Source organism: Phyllopteryx taeniolatus, chromosome 1, assembly GCF_024500385.1.
Source record: "Phyllopteryx taeniolatus isolate TA_2022b chromosome 1, UOR_Ptae_1.2, whole genome shotgun sequence".
Classification (NCBI taxonomy): Eukaryota; Metazoa; Chordata; class Actinopteri; order Syngnathiformes; family Syngnathidae; genus Phyllopteryx; species Phyllopteryx taeniolatus.
Genome location: NC_084502.1, coordinates 31,479,532 through 31,497,921, shown reverse-complemented (window position 1 = coordinate 31,497,921; position 18,390 = coordinate 31,479,532). Strand labels below are relative to the sequence as shown.

Below are 18,390 nucleotides of genomic sequence, written 5' to 3'. Positions count from 1 at the left end.
TTCCATGCTGAGGTGCTGAGGCCTGCCTGGACATGTGTGACTCGACACACTATCCTACAACTAGTGGCGTGCTTTTCCAGAAGACTACTGGGCTGCCGTTATGTTACACACCAGCCACAGAGAGAGAATACCATTACAAAGTCAAAAAAGTGATACCACAAATTATGAATGTGATGAAATAGACAGGGACACTGTGGGTGAATACAGTATGGAGCCATAACCAGCATTGTCATTTTAATTGTGTAAGCATACACACTATGTTCAAAGACACCTAATTTTCAGCTTCTAATAGTGCACTGATACCCACCCACTGTTTATGTGTCTGATGGAGTGGGGGATTGGGTAAGATTGCAGATTCCACAAAAATGTTACCACTTCCTAAAATAAAGTATACATTTCTTGTCAAGAAAAATAGTCAGCGTTAGACAGGAAGTTTTCACAGTTGATTCATTCCATGCAGAACAAACACAACTGCTCGTGTCTACAAAAATGATATAAAATACCATTATAACCTTCATTTGGATACTAATGCAATGTATGAAAAAAATACATTAGCGCTGAACCAATATTATGGTTCTGTTGACCTCTGCGTGTGCCATTCATTAAGAAAAAATACAAAATCAAAAAAACCCAGCAACAATCTTACAAATATTTTTGGGTCAAATTGATGGATTCATAGGTCAGTAGCTGTAATATCAAATAAAATATTGAAATAATAAGACAAAATGTGCAATCTGCAAAAATAATGTAAAATGTAATGCTAAAAGCATTTCACACAACTCTTTTGGCATCTCTGCCAGATCAAATTAGAATTTGTGTTCATGAAGGATCTTTTTACATTTCATTAAACGTAATACTGTACTTCCTTTTCACAATTACGATCCAGAGTGTTATTTCATACAATTTAAGTTTCATTAGCTTTGTTTATTAATTTATGTGCTCTATTTTATAATAACATGTATCAATCCATCCGTCTTTCTATAGTGCTTGTCCTCATTAGGGTCGCAGGTTAGCTGGAGCCTATCCTGCCCAGGGTACACCCTGAAGTGATCATCAGCCAATTGCAGACTTGCAGACATAATTACATTAAATATTTGTATGAGAAATACTTCTGTGCTATAAATATAAAACAATCAAATGAAAAACAGTAAATATGTGGTAAATTATCATGCCTTCTTATCCTGCTGTGCTAACTAGTTTTTAACCTTATATCTCCAAACCGTCGTAAACCCAAGACCCCCACCACCATAAATAGTAGTTTAGAGAATTAAAAAGAACATATACACAATAGGCGGCACGGTGGACGACTGGTTAGAGCGTCAGCCTCACAGTTCTCCCCGTGCCTGCGTGGGTTTCCTCCCACATCCCAAAAAACATGCATTAATTGGTGACTCTAAATTGCCCGTAGGTGTGACTGTGAGTGTGAATGGTTGTTTGTTTGTATGTGCCCTGCGATTGGCTGGCAACCAGTTCAGGATGTACCCCGCCTCCTGCCCGATGATAGCTGGGATAGGCTCCAGCACGCCCGCGACCCTAGTGAGGAGAAGCGGCTCAGAAAATGGATGGATGGATATACACAATATCAAATGAGTGTTTAGATTTTGTGTTTAGGTTAACTCTACCTTAAAAACACCTTCCAGGACAAACAGGTTTTAATTCGGTTGAAATAAGGCTAAATAGTAAATATAGTAATAGCTCAGATCTGATTTGTCGACTTATTTTGTCCTTTTTCCAGTCACCCAGCACTTCCAATATCTGCCATCCACCTTGGTGAGTCTCTTACAGGTGAATCGTCGCTTTGCCAGAAGTTTCTCCGTGGTCCCATTAAGCATGAGAACTTGGAGGGCATACTCCTGACTGGAGTCCAGTCCTGCAACGGTTGCCCGGCCCCGTGTGGTGGTCAACATGAGCTCTGGCTGTGGCACATCTGGGAAAAAAAATAAATAAAAAAGCCATACGGTTATTGTTGAAAAGTGACTTGGTTGTGTCACGTGAAAGAAACGCCACTATTTGAGTCCAGAGCAGGTTCCATGATCAGCATTGTCAAAGTAGTCAGATTGGGCAGGGATTCTCAAAGTGTGGTATGAGTACCAGTAGTGGTACGTGGGGTCCCTCTATTGGTATGTGACAGCATCACTTAATTAAATCTTCAAATTGTGCATAGTTAGTTTTTTTATGCAGTACAGTACATTGGTTAAGTACAGTTCAGTTGTATTTAACTTTTAACCACAATATAGTTGAATTTCATCATTTAGAAATATTTGTTTTTGAACATTTATTTCAGTATATATGTTTTATGTGTAATACATTTTAATTGATATTATTTGAGTAGTTTATTTATTTCTTAGTTTGATGAACACTTGGGCCTTCGATGCTTTACGCTACTGTATTTTAATGTTGGCCATGGGGGTGGAACTTGGAGAGCCAACTAGTTTGTGAGGTGGTACTTGTAAAAAGTTTGAGAACCTCTGTCCTAGAGCGATAAATGCAATTTTAAGAAACTGCTGCTTCTTTTACTGGTGCCATGTATCCAAGATGAATAAACTGCCTGTGGTTATTTAATTTTTAGAATACGTTAGTGTGACTTGAAAAATAACCAAGTTTTCTTCCATGCCCTGTTGGGCGCACTGCTCATTATTTGCACATTCTTCCATTTCAGTTGCCAGCAACTTGTCAAAAATACCACAAGCAAGTTGCTGTGTGTCAGCTTCGTACCATGCAGCCAACAGACGCCTTTATTATATAATTTTTGCAACTGGATAGGGAATTAGGGCAACTGCAGTAGTTCAGCATGAAAGAAAGAAAGAGATTCGTGCCCATATAATCACAAAAAAATATGAACGGAGCCATTTTTTTTTATTTAAAACGTCAAAAGATGAGGTTCGATGACCCCTGATGCACAGGGATGTTAATGCGAGACAACGTCTAACTGAAAATTGACAAATATCTATTTGTTTGCCAGTTTACAGACAACAGTGTCACAAAGGGAAGGTATTTCCAATCCAATGCCCTTTCGCTCTAAGAGCATTAAAACCGGAGGACATGCATATGCAGTACTCATAGTACAACAGCATGTGTAGTAAACAGAATATTATACCTACAATGTGTGAGTGTGTTTGGCCTTGTTAAAAGAGGAACAATATTGTGCTACAAATGTCTCTTTTGGTCAGGCAGCAAGTTGTCACAGGATTTTGGGCTCTGGCTGCAGGGACTGACTCGCATTCCAAAGGATGAATCAGGACTATGTAGTTGGTAGCCAAAAGCAAGGGTGCCGAAAAGTCATATGCAGCGGAATGTGTAGAAATCAAATGCCCCTGAGATCGTCCAACTTGGAATTCAACTAAAATGTTGGGAAAAATATGCCACTTAAGTCACACATAAGAGAGGAGTTCCAACAGCCATCATGCATGACATCACACCGGACATCATACCGGAAGCAACTAACTCAACTCAACAAATGTCAAATGACTTGAGGATGTATGGTCTGCTTTTTCTTTAGCCTTTTGTGGCTTCTTTTGCAACACTTGAAAAGATGACCGTCATCATGGCAAAAAATCATGCCAGGTCATCCATTAAAAAATAAATAAATTAATTTTAAAAAATACAAAAAAAAAAAAAAAAGAGTTGTGTGGGGCACATATCCAACACAAATCACGCTCGTTAATATTTGGTCTTTGTTATTCTTCAGTCTTTAAAGTTAAAAGAGACACATATGCTACATTGCCAAAAGCATTCGCTCACCTGCCTTGACTCAGATATGAATTTAAGCGATATCCCATTCTAAATCCAGATGGTTTAATATGTTGTTGGTTCTACCCTTTGCTGCTATAACAGCTTCAACTCTTGTGGGAAGGCTTTCAACAAGGTTTAGGAGTGAGTTTATTGCATTTTTTTACCCATTCTTCCCAGAGCATTTATTGTGTACAGTGTATAGTGTGGGCCAATGGCAAATACAGATTAGGTTACCATGACACTAGGGGGCAATACTAGTGGTTTGCATGAGGGAAGCAAGCGGCTTCTACTTGTTGAATTAGAGCCCAGAGTGTGGGGAAAAAAGGGAGTGCCCTTAAAGAAAATAAAAGCAGTTTCACCCGTAGAGTCAGCACTTCATCAGCAAGCTGATCTGTGCGTGTGGACACATCGCTAAAGACAGGATATTTTGCCCAGCCTAGCTGCCAGGTTATGGATGGAGAGACTTGGTGTGGGGATTGATTTTACAGAAATGCAGAACATTCAGAACATCTTTAATATAATTTTAAACTCATCACAACATCACCCTTAAAAATAAATAAATGACTCACAGATAATTTGATAACGGAATGTACCGGAAATGGCCTTGTACGTGCACATGCGGCGCAGACTCTCTGTAACTTCCACTAACAACGCAAGTTAAGCTTAGCTCCAGTCGGGATGTATCACGTCAACAAACTTCGTTGACACCTGTTCCTATTTAGACAGGGCTTTGGCAGCATCTTGTGGCATTTCAAAAAGAGCACAATAAAAAGCAAATTCGTTTTTCAGCAAATAGTTTGGGCTATGTTCCATGGAAAAAAATGCAAATAGGTGAATTGGTGACGAGTGAACGGCACACACGCAGGGGAATTCTATACTTCCATGCACTACGTGGAAATAGTATTTTACTGTAATTATGAACAAATGTGGTTGACCAATGTCCCAGAACTGACTGAGTTTACTACGGTTTACTTTGGTACCTTTATGACAATGGACAGGTATAAAAAAATTATTGAACCAAATAGTATTGCTCGTTTGAAACGAGGCTGAAGAGTCTCACCTGAGATAGGTCTTATTCGGACCTTGTAGCTCTGAATGGGACCATCCGTCTCTTTCCATTTCATCTGCAGTCTGTCTTCAGACAGGACCGTCAGCTTAAGACGACCTTGGCAAAGATATAAGGCAGATGACGGCAAGATTTTATTCAAGCACTTGGCCTAGACTTAGACGTGTGATGACAGAAATAAACTGGCGGAACTGTCAGGAACTTTCTCCATGTCTCCTGTTATTCCCATGTCATTCATTTCCTTCCCCAAAAATGATCACTTGTTTCTTCATTTGCATGATTTCCAGCAGGGGGTTTCCCAACAAGCAGCATCTTTCATGTTTCTGCCTTCCCACCCTCCATCCAGCCCCCGCGCTGCAGCTGCCCCCTCACCCGTCAAAGCACGTCCTGTCCTCCCGTCCCCTGAAGAGACAGGAAGAGGATGCTAAGGCGGGCCACGAGTGTCAGAGGTCATGTCAGGGCCCCGTCACAGAGTTACAGAGTGCCAGTGTTTTGTATGTAACGTGGATGAGTTATAGATAGCGCATGAGGGTAAAAGGTGGTGGAGACAAAGAAGACAGAAGAATAATCATGAACGGAATGATGTGCTTCTATAGATACCATATGATCCTCAACACTGTAAAAATACCTTTCTGACACACATGATTGTATGTCTGTCTGCCTGTGTGGTTTGGGTCATGGAGCTCTGAAGGGTTCAGATCGGGTCTTAAGTAGAGCTAGACGAGTACTGTGTCTGACAACCCAGTGAACAGCAAAACTCTTTTTAAAGAGGCAGCCAAGTGCGCAGCTCAATTTGGAAATAATAATTACATTTTTATATTTTATTTTGTCATCCTATTTTTTTTTTAGTCCTGTTGGAAAAATCTCTGTTCTATAGTATATTCCATGTTGCATGCATGACACCTCATTAAGAGCCATATCACAGACTAGCAAGACAAGGCGGAGATCATGAAAGAATAAGGTTCAGAATATTACGATTTGGTGGCTCGATCGCCTTTTTCCATGGCCAGGTCAAGCCAACTTGAGGGCTGCTTTGTAGGCATTACGGCACATTTTCGGCATGATGAGGGTGAGCGCCAGGGTTGGGCACTGTTTGAATTTGAGCAATTCGGGTTCTGATTCTGATTCCTTAGTTGGATTCCGGTTCCAAACGATTCTCAATTCAGATTCTTTTAGGGGGCTGGGTCAAAATGGTTTGCATGGTTTAAATAAAAGGTGTCCAAATTATTGACATCCATTTTCTTAGCAGCCCGCAGCACAGACTAAAATGAACATTTGACTCGAGGTTCAGTTCAACATGCAGCTTATCAAAAAAATAATTGATAGGAAACACATTTTATGGTGAGTAAAAGAAAAGAAAAATCGGCAAAATCGCAAATAAGCTGCTTCTTTGTTTAACCCGCAAGGTTTCAAGCAGGAGAATAAGTTGGGGCTTACAGTTTGAACTTAATGAAACATAAGTTACATTTTTCTTACACTTGTACAATAATGTTAAGAGGTCTGCTGTATTAAGTTGACTGCCGTCAGCATAATTACTCCATATTTTCTATGCATCTGTTTTTGGTTTCAATTAATAATAACAGCAGTTAACTTCTTTTTACATTTGTATGAGTTAAAAATCCCAATCAGTTAAGAACTTTAGAAATTGCCTGTACTGTTAAAATAAATTGTATGTATGTTGGCAACAGCTTATTTCCATAACATCATATAGTTAAAAAACAAACAAATCTAAAGTAATGGAAACCACAATACTTGGGAAGGGTGGCCAGTCTATCCCCTTCGTAATTTGCTTTGAAAAATTAGGGAAAAAGAAGTAGAAAACAGACTCAATGATGATATACTGTAGTATGAATTACTATAGTTAAATGTTAAGTGTAGGATTTAATTGCTGCACACGTGGTGCTGTCACAGTGATGACAGACCATATACCTTGGCCATGAACTTCTGATGACAGCAGCAGGACGATAAACAGGAAATGCAACATGATCCAATGAAATGACAATGAGGATGTTGAGGAAGAGTCTGGTTGGTGAAGGGACATGAGACCTGAAAACACAAAGCAAGAGTAATATTTGGTCATGTCACTGATATACCACAACTTTGTTTTACTCTTGTATGGTGGATAAGAATGTTCAAATTATACTTAAAACATTGTCTGTAGAGAAATGAAGGTTTTATGATGGTGACATAGATTCCTTACGGGTTTTCGAGAAATCTTGACTGATTTTTTTTGTCTTTAGTTGCGAACAAAAATGTTGTTACCAGCACAAAATGGCGGCAGCGAACCAAGCCAAGTGCTTGCTTACAGAAGTCCGCTGGCTTGCTGCTAACACGCAATGCGAAACGCCACAGGTGGGCTAATGAAACTACAGTAACATCAATATTGAGGTAGTTATAACCCTTTTAAGCATTGGATATTTGAACACAAACAATACAACAAACAGAATATATATCAATACTCACAGACAGGCATATAAACTTTTTACTGTGCAAAAATCTATTAAAATTACTGCAGCTGACTGAGTCAGTTGTGACCGTCTCCAAGTATGTGCTTCATGTTTGTCCGTATGTCTGTTTTCAAGTGCCACCTGGTGGCCAAGGGCTGCACACCAGAAAGAACGCAATGTCAATGGGCATTGAAGCACGAAATCATGATGTACAAACCGCTTAATTCTTTACATTCTATTTAATTACTGTATGTTCTTACCGTATGTTTTATGAAGTACAATACTGTCCATTTGCCTTTTTTAAATAAAAAAAACAAGTTACAAAAAGGTTTGTTTTTGCGGGGCTGGAACGGATTCCTGGCATTTCCACTCATTTCAATGGGGAAAGATGATTTGAGACTGTTTTGAGTTGTGAGCATGGTCTCGGATGACAAAACTCCAATTTATATCTGTTTTCATTATTTCCTATGGAAAAGACTGATTTGACATTGAAACAAAACAGAGGTCAACTAGTATCACGGAAGCGATTGTGTTCCTTAGAAGTGCTGATGTGTACTGCTGGTTTGTGGGTATTTGTGGGAATAACAGTCCAATTAGGAATTTCCTGTGGGAAATGGTTTATGACAGAGTCTGACTACAGGTGCTCCTCCATTACAGACCCTCGGACTTCACACAGGTAATGACACACATAGGTCTGTAATATTAAGACACACACTGCTCTTCAAAAGAGCTCATAAAACTAACAAGCCTGTCTGGGAGGGTGCCCATTTCAAAGTAAACACCTCATTCACATAATTCTCTGAATGCTTTTGTCCGAATACCTGTAGAGGAGATAATAGTGGGAATGGGAGAACTTACAATTATAATAGTGTCCCCTGCCAACCTTGCAAAAAAGTAAATAAGTAAATAAAAAAATAAACTATGCAAAACTCTTCTCTATATATTGGAACCTTGCGAGGGATGAGAGTCTGAACGTAGCATTGAAGGACGTGACGTCGCTATGCTTGGCCGCCCCAAGCTTCTATCTAGACACAAGCGGACGCCAGTGTTCTGGACCAATCCGAGAGATGCTGTTTTCCATATGTAAATTGGAGAAGATGAACGACCCAATCAGAGCAAAGCTCATTTACACGTTGCATAATAATAATCAATCAGAATCAGAATTCAAAAATGAATGCAACAATTATGAAAGGAGTCTTGATTCCATAAATGCTCAGTGGGCAGGATTTTAAAAAATGCAGCAGGCTGTACTGTATGTGGCCACTGGCCAGCAGACCACATTTGCCCACTTTTGAAATTGTCCATAAGTATGAATGGTTGTTGGGTTATATGTCCCCTGCGATTGACTGGTGACCAGTCCAAACTGTACTTTGCCTCTTGCCCAAAGTAAGCTGGGACAGGCACCAGCTCACCTGCGTCCCTGTATAGAAAATGGGATGGATGGCTGGATGGATGGATGCCAATATGGAACGCTGACATTTAGACATAAATACAATAAAATAATTTTAAAAACCTGATAATCCTTGGCGTGACAAAGACGACCAGAGAAGAGTTCAAGCATTTCCATCATAGGTCTGATGCGCTTTGTATTCTCATGCCTCTCATGTGTCTGTGCTTGCCTGAATATTGCCATGAACTACACTTGCTGCGTGTTCCTGTCTGACAGAGTGTCTGCCTGCCTGTCAGACACACAAAAAGTAGCAGTTACGGAATCGTGGTGACTCCAATTTGACCCCCTATTAACCATTTCTGAAAGTGTAAAGCAATAATACCGACATTACTTGTAGCTTGGTTGTTAAATTGTGTACTGTAATAAACTAATCAGCGTACTGTAATACAGACAAATAAAGTAGCTAAAATCCATATTACATACATTTAGAGTTACAGTATAGTTATCTTTTTGTTGACTTCAGTTGTGAAGAGCTAAATTGTAATCATATACTATAATATCGATCGAATATAATAGTATTATAATTAGAGACAATTAATAATTTAACTAATTGATTATCAAGCTAATTGTTTTGACTTTGAAAAACATCGATCAACATTTTTTGCCGATTTTCTGGCAGATGTTACGAATCAAACCAGTAACGGAATCATAATAAATTTATCGTTTGTGCATTTTCTAAACCAGCAATTTCAACTATAATAATAATATAATAAAAATAATGTTCTCTTTTTGAATAAAGGGATGGAATTTTTTCATTGAATAATCGAAAAAAATTGACAGATGAATCGATTATTAAAATAATTAGTTGCAACCCGAATTATGATATTATTCTATAGCATACATATGATGTATAATAATATAGAAATTACAGAACCAAAAATATTATGACTTGTTTTCACCATCTTGCTTTTGTTTTGGGATTTTAATCTGTGTTTTGCAATGTTATAGTTTTGTTTTATCTTTTCATTTATGTTGGAAATGTTACCTTTTATCAATCACAATCATTATTTCTTTGCTCCTGTAAAACACTATGGATTTGTCTTGTGTATGAATGGTGTTGGGTGGCACGGTGCCTCACAGTTCTGAGGACGGGGGTTCAAATCTGGCCTCGCCTGTGTGGCATTTGCATGTTCTCCCTGTGCCTGCGTGGGTTTTCTCCAGGTACTCTGGACTCTTCAATTAACCTACCATGTATGTTTTGGAATGTTGGAGGCAGACACGGGGATAACATGCAAACTCCACACAGGTGAGGCCGGATTTGAAACTGGGTCCTCAGGACTGTGAGGCAGATGTGCTAAGCAGTCGTCCGCCGTGCCGCCGCGGACATAAACTGAAAAAAATCAAATTAAAAAGTCTGTATGGTGTTAACGGAGCTCACCTTGTGCCACATAAGGACGTATTCTTCTGCTGCTACATCAACTAGTTCATTGCACACCGTTTGATACCTTGAAATGTCATACGGGAATCATTGAAAACAGATCAGGAACCCATTAAAAATAAAAAAATAAAAACAACCTAAAAATGTATTAAAATGACAAAGTGGATTTTTGTGGAATTTTGTTTTTTTTTAAATCATAGCTTTTATTTTATGCCCATATACTGTATATATATATATATATGTCCAACACTAACTTACAGGAAACACGTATGAAAAACACGTCAAGACCAGAAATATAAGACAATCAAATGAAAAATAGTACGTACGCCGGCTTGTGCTGTGTGACAACGGAATCTAACGCCGCTGGCAAAGTAGTTTATGGCACGCATTTCGTAACCTCAAAAATTCGTCTGAGAGGACCGTTATAAACAGAGGACCCCCTCTCTATGTATATGACATCATACCATAAAAATACGGGGAATTATGCACTAACGAGCAATACTTAGTGCGTAAATTAGCTTGTCGCTAATACCAACGTTGAACAGCAAAGTCACAACCATAAATGTAAAATCAATACTATAATTACAAACTACATAATTCAGCGAACAATGTGCTAACTTTGAGATGAAAGCAAAAAAAAAAAAAAGTCTTGTTTGTCAGTAAATTCAGCAATTGTGTAAATTAGCTTGCTGGAAAACAAATATTTGAGAATTTTGAATGTTATAATGACATTACCAAAAATCTAATTATATTTAAATAATAATAACAACAACAACGTTGCTGGAAGTAAACACAAAGTAAAGCCAGCTTTGTTTACGTTTTCGAGCAAAGATTCTCACCTGCGTTGCAGTGACAAAAGGATGAAAACGGCAAAGGCAGACAAAACTGATAAAAAGTCAAGATTAGAGTATTTTCACTATGACGTGTTCAAAACAGAATGCTAAAGGACAAAGGTGTTTTGCTCCGATTTGCTGTGTCAGGCGAGGGGCGGCAAGGTGAGCGCTTACCTGCCCGGTGACGGTGTAGTTCGGGGTCCAGGCTTATCGAAGCTCTACGTGAAGAGCATATTCTTTCGGAATGTGAGCGGGCAACGACACAAAACTGAGCTCCCACTGTAATTATGCGCCCAATGGTCCTGCACCGGCTCGTGTACGTGTACGTGTGTGTGTGTGTGTGTGTGCTTTTCAGAGGGAAACGTGTTTCCAAAACTTAGCCGTGGCCTCTCCTTCATGGGCGTGCTATCATAGACATCAAATGTACTTAGACAACGCATTGAGCAGAATTGCCCGTTGCTGGATACGTCAGCGCGTCCGCCATACTGGATGTGACAAATCTGTCCCGTATACCGTTCTCAACTGTTGTCACTCTGGAAGTCGCACTTTCCAATTATCCAATTTTAAGTGCATCAATCAGGTGTATTTTGAGTGTCACATGGAGAACAATTACGTATAAAACAACAGTGTAGTGCAGTTGTTCTCCAACCCTTTACACCAAGCCCCATCTCAAAAAATACTTGTCTCTCCAATTAAGTCCATCAAGACAACATTAAAGTACAGTAGTGTAGTAGGCCGAAATCTACATCAAAAATGAGGCAGCGGTTTAATTTAATATTATTGTAAACCACTGTAACAGTCTGAAAATTAACACTGCGCTTAAATGAAAAGCTGTCCTTGAATAAGGATTCAATTAAATAATATTACACATTAAAGTTTAATAGTAAAAATAAAAATACAAATCTCGATTAAATGTGAATGTATTGTAATTTAAAGTTAAAAACAACTGAACTGTTGTCACTGATGGTGTAGTGGTACACTTGCCTGACTTTGGTGTGGGCAGCGTCGGTTCAGTTCCCACTCAGTAACAATGTGAATGCAAATGGTTGTCTGTGTCTATTTGTGCCCTGTAACTGACTGGTGACCAGAGTGTAGTCCACCTTTTGCCCAAAGTCAGCTGGAATATGCTCCAGCAACACATGACTCTAACCAGGATAAGCGGTGCTGAGAATGGATGGATGAATGGACAACTGAACTGTACTTAACAAATGTAATGTGGAGTAAAAACCGTTTAAGGCAGTTTGAACATTTAATTATGTGAGTCTTTCATGTACCACCAGAGGGAGCCCGCGTACCACTGGTAATACTCGTACCACACGTTGAGAACCACTGGCCGAGAGCAGTGATTCTCAAAGCTAGTGCAGGGGTGTCAAACTAATTTGTTGTTGTGGGACACATCATCGTTATGGTTTCCCTCAGAGGGCCCTGATGACTATGGAAACCAGATCAATTTTGTCACGTCACCATATTATTTCATATCCACAATTTTCCTGGCAATTCATTGTTACGTATATTGTTAGCAACTACGACCCCAATTCCAATGAAGTTGGGACGTTGTGTTAAACCTAAATAAAAACAGAATTGCAAATCATTGTATTCTGTTTTTATTTAGGTTAAACACAACATCCCAACTTCATTGGAATTAGGGTTGTAATTGAATTTGAAATCAGAAATCATGGAAAACTGCGGCACACAAATGTTAGGTATACAACTATTGTTCACTTCGTGTTAAAGGATTTGGTGGAAAAAAAATGCTTGTAATATCGGTAAAAAGTGAAGACAAATTGTACGAAAAGAACAAACCTATTAAGCAAGAAACACACAAGACACACTTTAATTGCTTTAGTGGGCCACATAAAGTGGTGTGGTGGGGGGGATTTGGCCCCCTGGCCTTGAGTTTGACACCTATGCTCTCGCTGTATGTGAAAGAATCACTTGATTAAATGTTCAAATTTTGCACAAGGTTGCGTTGGGGGAGGGGGGGTGAAATCCAGTTCAATACTTTTGTTAAGTGCAGTTGTTTCAACTTTTAAGTACAATACATTTGCATTCATTTAGAAATGTTTGTAGGCGGTACGGTGTTGTACTGGTTAGAGCGTCTGCCTCGCAGTTCTGAGGTCCGGGGTTAATTCCCCGGCCCCACCTGTGTGGAGTTTGCATGTTCTCCCCGTGCCTGCGTGGGTTTTCTCTGGGCACTGCAGTTTCCTCCCACGTCCCAAAAACATGCATGAATTGGAAACTCTAAATTGCCCATAGGTGTGAATGTGAGTGCGAATGGTTGTTTGTTTGTATGTGCCCTGCGATTGGCTGGCAACCAGTTCAGGGTGTACCCCGCCTCCTGCCCGATGATAGCTGGGATAGGCTCCAGCACGCCCGCGACCCAAGTGAGGAGAAAGAAAATGGATGGATGGATGGATGGATAGAAATGGCAACCCACTTTTAGGGGCCTGACCCACTAGTTGAGAATTACTGCCGTATACTTATTCCATTCAGTCCATGAACCCAACTTCACAAAGTGAAAGCCTACAAAATGCACATTTCACATTCATTCTTAGGCGTGAACAAGATACATGAATGTGCAAGATGTGTTGATTTCTATTGTTGGTACGTGTGTTAGGTTGATGATTCTGACACTTTGGTTGGTATCACCCTACTGTAATGTAAAGAGGATTAATTTACTAATATTTACGGTCTCTTTTTCTCCTTGTTAAATTTGACAAACGTATAGAAGTTTAATCTATATTCTTATTTTTTTCTCTATTATTAGGACTTGGACTATACACAAGCATATAAATTTACATTCATTCATTCATCTTCCATTCTGCTTATCCTCAAGCGGGTCGCGGGCGTGCTGGAGCCTATCCCAGCTATACCCTTGGGCGAGAGGCGTGGTACACCCTGAACTGGTCGCCAGCCAATCGCAGGGCACACAGAAACAACCAACCATTCGCACTCACATTCACACCTATGGGCAATTTTGAGTCTCCGATTCATGCATGTTTTTGGGATGTGGGAGGAAACCGGAGTCGCCGGAGAAAACCCACGTAGGCACGGGGAGAACATGCAAACTCCATGCAGGCGGTGCTGGGATTTGAACCCCGGTCCTCAGAACTGTGAGGCAGATGTGCTAACAAGTCTTCCACCGCGCCGCCTAAATTTACATATTGTCTTTAATTACATTTTTCCATACTAATTGGTGTCTTGTTTTGATATGATAAATATGTAATGACACATATATAACCTGTTCATTCTCTCAAATAATAAATAGTTTAAAAACAAAAAAAAGCACATTCACCCATTATGGCACACACACACGTGCACACACACACACACACACACACACAAATATACTTGGGCACCTATAAATGTTTACTGCTTACATTTAGGATATACTAGGCAGGTATGCACGAAACCAATTATCTGTTTTTCTAATGTTTTGCGTGTTAACAGCTACCAATATGTGTAACACTATTACTGTAATGATAAATATTTGATTATTAACATGAAATAGGAAATTTGTCTATCATAATCAGGTCGTGAAATCTAGCAGTGGGTAATGAAGAGTACAATGTATACAGAACTGATTTTGATGAATCTATTTGTCAGGAGCAGGTGTGTACGAGACAGGGGGAAGACAACAACCCTAACACACACCCATGACAGAAATTACCTATTCCACTTAAAATTGTTCACACACGCGCGTGCACACACACATACACACACACACATATATATATATATATATATATATATATATATATATTTATTACACAAATTTGACAAATATTCTATTACCGTAGACAATAAACAACCATTAAACTGGAGCCTGCTAAATTTCTTAGTTGGGAGCCAACTTACAAATTCAGCTGGGGAAGGGATAAAAAAAAATATTTCCCCCACTGTAGATACAACACATTCTACTTCAATGGTTAGCAAAGAGCTTCATAACAAGGCCTCATTTTTAGTTTTTATATTCAACTCAGCAACAGAGAAAGAAACACAATCCTCATGGTGCCACAAAAAAATAGTTTAATAATAATTTATGTTTCCATGTATTTCAAAGACTTGATTGTCTATTCGAGTCCAATTGAAAACTGAGGTAAATAAGGCACATTAAAGATGAGTCTTTACCTGTAATAACAGTATAATCTGATAATTTGCATTTTCTGCAAGATTACAGTGAATTAGCAAAAATCATTGAAAGTTGCAGTTTTAATGCACACAGGATCACATGACAGAGCACCATTTTTAAAAAAAATGTGACTTAAGCCCAGGTCAAAGACCTGTTAAACTTATTCCACACTAATGTGGATTCTAAGGCTCAAATTAAGTGTCAGAATATGGTTGACCCATACTGCTTACTTAACTTTCTCATAACAGACAATGCAGATGTCTGGTGTGTCGAAAAGGACTGAAACTGAGGATGAGGTTTTGTGGAACCTCTAAATTCAAATGCTCCGGACACTGTATGATTTGGAATTCAACCCAACATTTTCGAAACGTTGCACAAAAAAACCCAGCGTTCCAACCACCGCCCTGCATGACGTCACATGAGACCGACCTATACTAGCGAGAGCCTGTGAGCATTGAAAGGATTAACACGCGTTTTGCTTTTTCCTTTGACTTTTTTTTGTGCTCCTAGCAAATGAGTACTGGTGATACATAAGAGTCACGAAACCTATTGGAACGTAGCTGTCAGTGTAGCTATAAAAAGGTACACACATATCTGTCCTGGATGTTCAGACATGCAGTATACAGGGGGTCCTCCATTTATAGAAGTACCGACATGTGCAGTTTTGAGTTTCGATCTTAGAGGTTCCACTACACATTTTAAAAAATTCAATAAAATAAAAAAAAAATGAAAATAATAAAAAGAAAAAAATTAAAATAAATAAATCAACATAGGAATTTAAGTACTGTACCGTATTATGAAGTTGGTGGACAGCAATTACAAAGTCACCACCTAATATTCCATCTCTCACTTTGGCATTGTAAAGAATTTTCTTCAATTCAGTTACAGCATCACATTAAAGCTTCAACAACCAATTTCAACAATATATTGTGGACACTGTAATACAAACACTACATATTTAAGCCCCCTGAGGCAGATAATAATAATAAATTGCGACCTATTGAGGGTCGATTCATTAAATATGCCGTAATGAAGATGAATTTAACGATATGATTATAGATTAAAAGGACCGCCACTGCGGCTACCTTTCACACTGAACAGTGTTAGGAAGCCTGAAGTAAATTGGCTGACATCAGAGTTCAAATATTTTATGATGTTGTCTGTCAGTGTAGGGTGATTTCTTCTTCCTCATTTTCAGCGGCAGAGTCTTCTTCATCATTAGGTCGCAGCAAGGGCAACTCAAGCTCTGGGCTTTTACTGTTCAGCTGCCGTAACGATGGGCTCTTGTCTGAAGAAAAAGAGGAAAAATGGGCATCACCAGACCTAATTTCAGCCAGCATGAAAGGATCAACATGCATTTCTTTTCTTTTGTTTTTGTTTCTTTTTTGTTCCCACCCTCAGGGTGTTCATCAGCTAGCTAGCGAGCCACCGGCTAACACATTATAGCAGGGGTTAACTTATTTTTTCCCTTGGACAGGAATGTTAAAATGTTACTTAAAACATTTCCTGTACAGTTAATAAAGGTTTTGTGACCTTTCTGCAAAGTTTGCACTGTGCCTGGCTGCCTGAATGACTGATTGTGACAGGAAGTAAGCAGGAAGAGTGGGCGGTTCGCTGAAGGGCCACTTTGACTTAACTATTAACAAGGTCCTCTGTAAATACTGTAGTAATGTATATAGCGACAACACTGACTGGTGTGGTGTGGTGGAATGAATAGAGACTGGTTCCTCAAGACGATGAAGTTACTGTATAAATAGAGTTCACAGAGTAGATGACTATTCATGGTACTGTAAAGGTATATACATAAAACGTTACATTGAATACCTTCACAACCCGACATTGAGTTGTAACAGTTTTGATTGGGAAACTTCCTTACACATATTTTGAGCGTTGTAGACACTGGCAGCTTAACACAGTACAACCAAATTGAAAATTGGAACAATCATCGACTATGGTTTCAGTCTTCAAATCACATGGCGGTAAACACTTCAGCAGACATCATTCAATACCTTGTAAACTTAAATTGAATACCTTTCAATACCTTTTAATGACCTTTTTGTCTTTATTACATTTTAACACTTGTTAAAACCCAGCAGAAAAGTACTCACTTTTGGAATAATAGACTTTGAGTCCCACATGCAACGCAATGCCACACAGACACACAGCGAAGCCCAGCCAGTTGAGGATGCTCATTTTGTCTCCCATCAGCGATGCTGCCAAAACCAGAGTGCAAATCTCCTGCAGGGGAACAGAATAAGAGACAGAAACTGGATTATATTGCATGTCTAAGGGCCCAATCACATCTTTTTTTTTGGGTGTTATTTCCATGTACTGTACATTTCAAATGACACATTAGCGATAAGTCAGTGTTTACACTGCTGAACATGAGAAACAACCCACGTGTTGTCCTTAGATAATGCAACATGCATTATGAGCAGTCAGGGAGAACACAAAAGTTACAGCTACATCCATCCATCCATTTTCTGTACCACTTTACCCTCACAAGAGTCGCAGGCATGCTGGAGCCTCTCCCAGCAATCGTCGGGCGAGAGGCGGGGTGCACCCCTGAACTGGTCGCCAGCCAATTGCAGGGCACATATAAATGAACAACTATTCGCGCACACATTCACATCTGAGGGCAATTTAGAGTCTTCAATCAATCCACCATGCATGTTTTTGGGATCTGGGAGAAAACCAACACAGGCACGGGGAGAACATGCAAACTCCACATAGGCGGGGCCGGGATTTGAACTCCGGTCCACAGAACTGTGAGGCAGATGTACTAAACAGTCGCCCACCCTGCCGCCAAGTTCCAGCTCATTTAGCATTTTTTAATGCCTATTGCTGTTGTTTGGGCAGACATGGGTGTGTACATTGGACGCTGGTGAATTTCAATGATGTCAAGCTGCACTGGCACCGACAGAAAACAAACGAATCAGATTTCTATCCACCAGTGGCGGTCTTGGGCTGAATGGCGCCCTGTGCGATGCCCCTAGATTGTGCCCCCACAACCACACAGCAAAAGCAGCTTACATTGTGGTTGTTCAAAGAATATTTCCCCATACTTCTCTTTAAGACGCGTAAATCACGCCCCACTAACGTCACTCAACTAAAGGACTGTGCTCCGTTCTGACTACCATTGCTTTCTCTTATCCCAGGAAGATGGTATTGTCTGACTTCATTACCCTCTGATTTAATCAAACAGGAACTACCCCCCAATCACAAACATACTGCAATCATTTGTCAGTATGAAGAAAGTTGCAGGTAAGACTTACAATTACTGTATTTTCACGACCATAAGGCGCACTGAAAAGTCTTACATTTTCTCCAAAATGGACGGGGGGCCTTATAA

At 39.6% G+C, this 18,390-nt stretch overlaps 2 protein-coding genes across 7 annotated transcripts in view; both read right to left on the bottom strand.

The window, feature by feature from the left end:
• The window catches only part of LOC133485383 (collagen alpha-1(XIV) chain), a 49,318-nt gene extending 38,015 nt beyond the window's left edge, over positions 1 to 11,303 (bottom strand). For 2 of the 5 annotated variants that reach the window (XR_009790685.1, XR_009790686.1), the window contains exons 1-4: positions 11,081 to 11,303; positions 6,728 to 6,844; positions 4,793 to 4,897; positions 1,784 to 1,927 (exon numbers count right to left, since the gene is read on the bottom strand). Coding sequence is in view for 2 of the 5 variants with exons in the window: in XM_061788975.1 (XP_061644959.1) it covers positions 1,784 to 1,927; positions 4,793 to 4,897; positions 6,728 to 6,839 (361 nt within the window). In the remaining 3 variants the exon portion in view is untranslated. Of the gene's footprint in view, positions 1 to 1,766; positions 1,928 to 4,792; positions 4,898 to 6,727; positions 6,845 to 8,758; positions 8,925 to 11,080 lie in introns of those variants that run through there. The other 3 variants (XM_061788975.1, XM_061788967.1, XM_061788983.1) reach the window with 3 other exon arrangements.
• Positions 11,304 to 14,912: 3,609 nt separating this feature from the next.
• Positions 14,913 to 18,390, bottom strand: part of slc35c2 (solute carrier family 35 member C2) — a 9,265-nt gene continuing 5,787 nt past the window's right edge. For both annotated transcript variants that reach the window (XM_061789004.1, XM_061789013.1), the window contains exons 9-10: positions 17,147 to 17,276; positions 14,913 to 16,326 (exon numbers count right to left, since the gene is read on the bottom strand). In XM_061789004.1, coding sequence (XP_061644988.1) covers positions 16,202 to 16,326; positions 17,147 to 17,276 — 255 coding nt within the window. In that variant the 3' untranslated portion in view covers positions 14,913 to 16,201. The remainder of the gene's footprint in view (positions 16,327 to 17,146; positions 17,277 to 18,390) is intronic.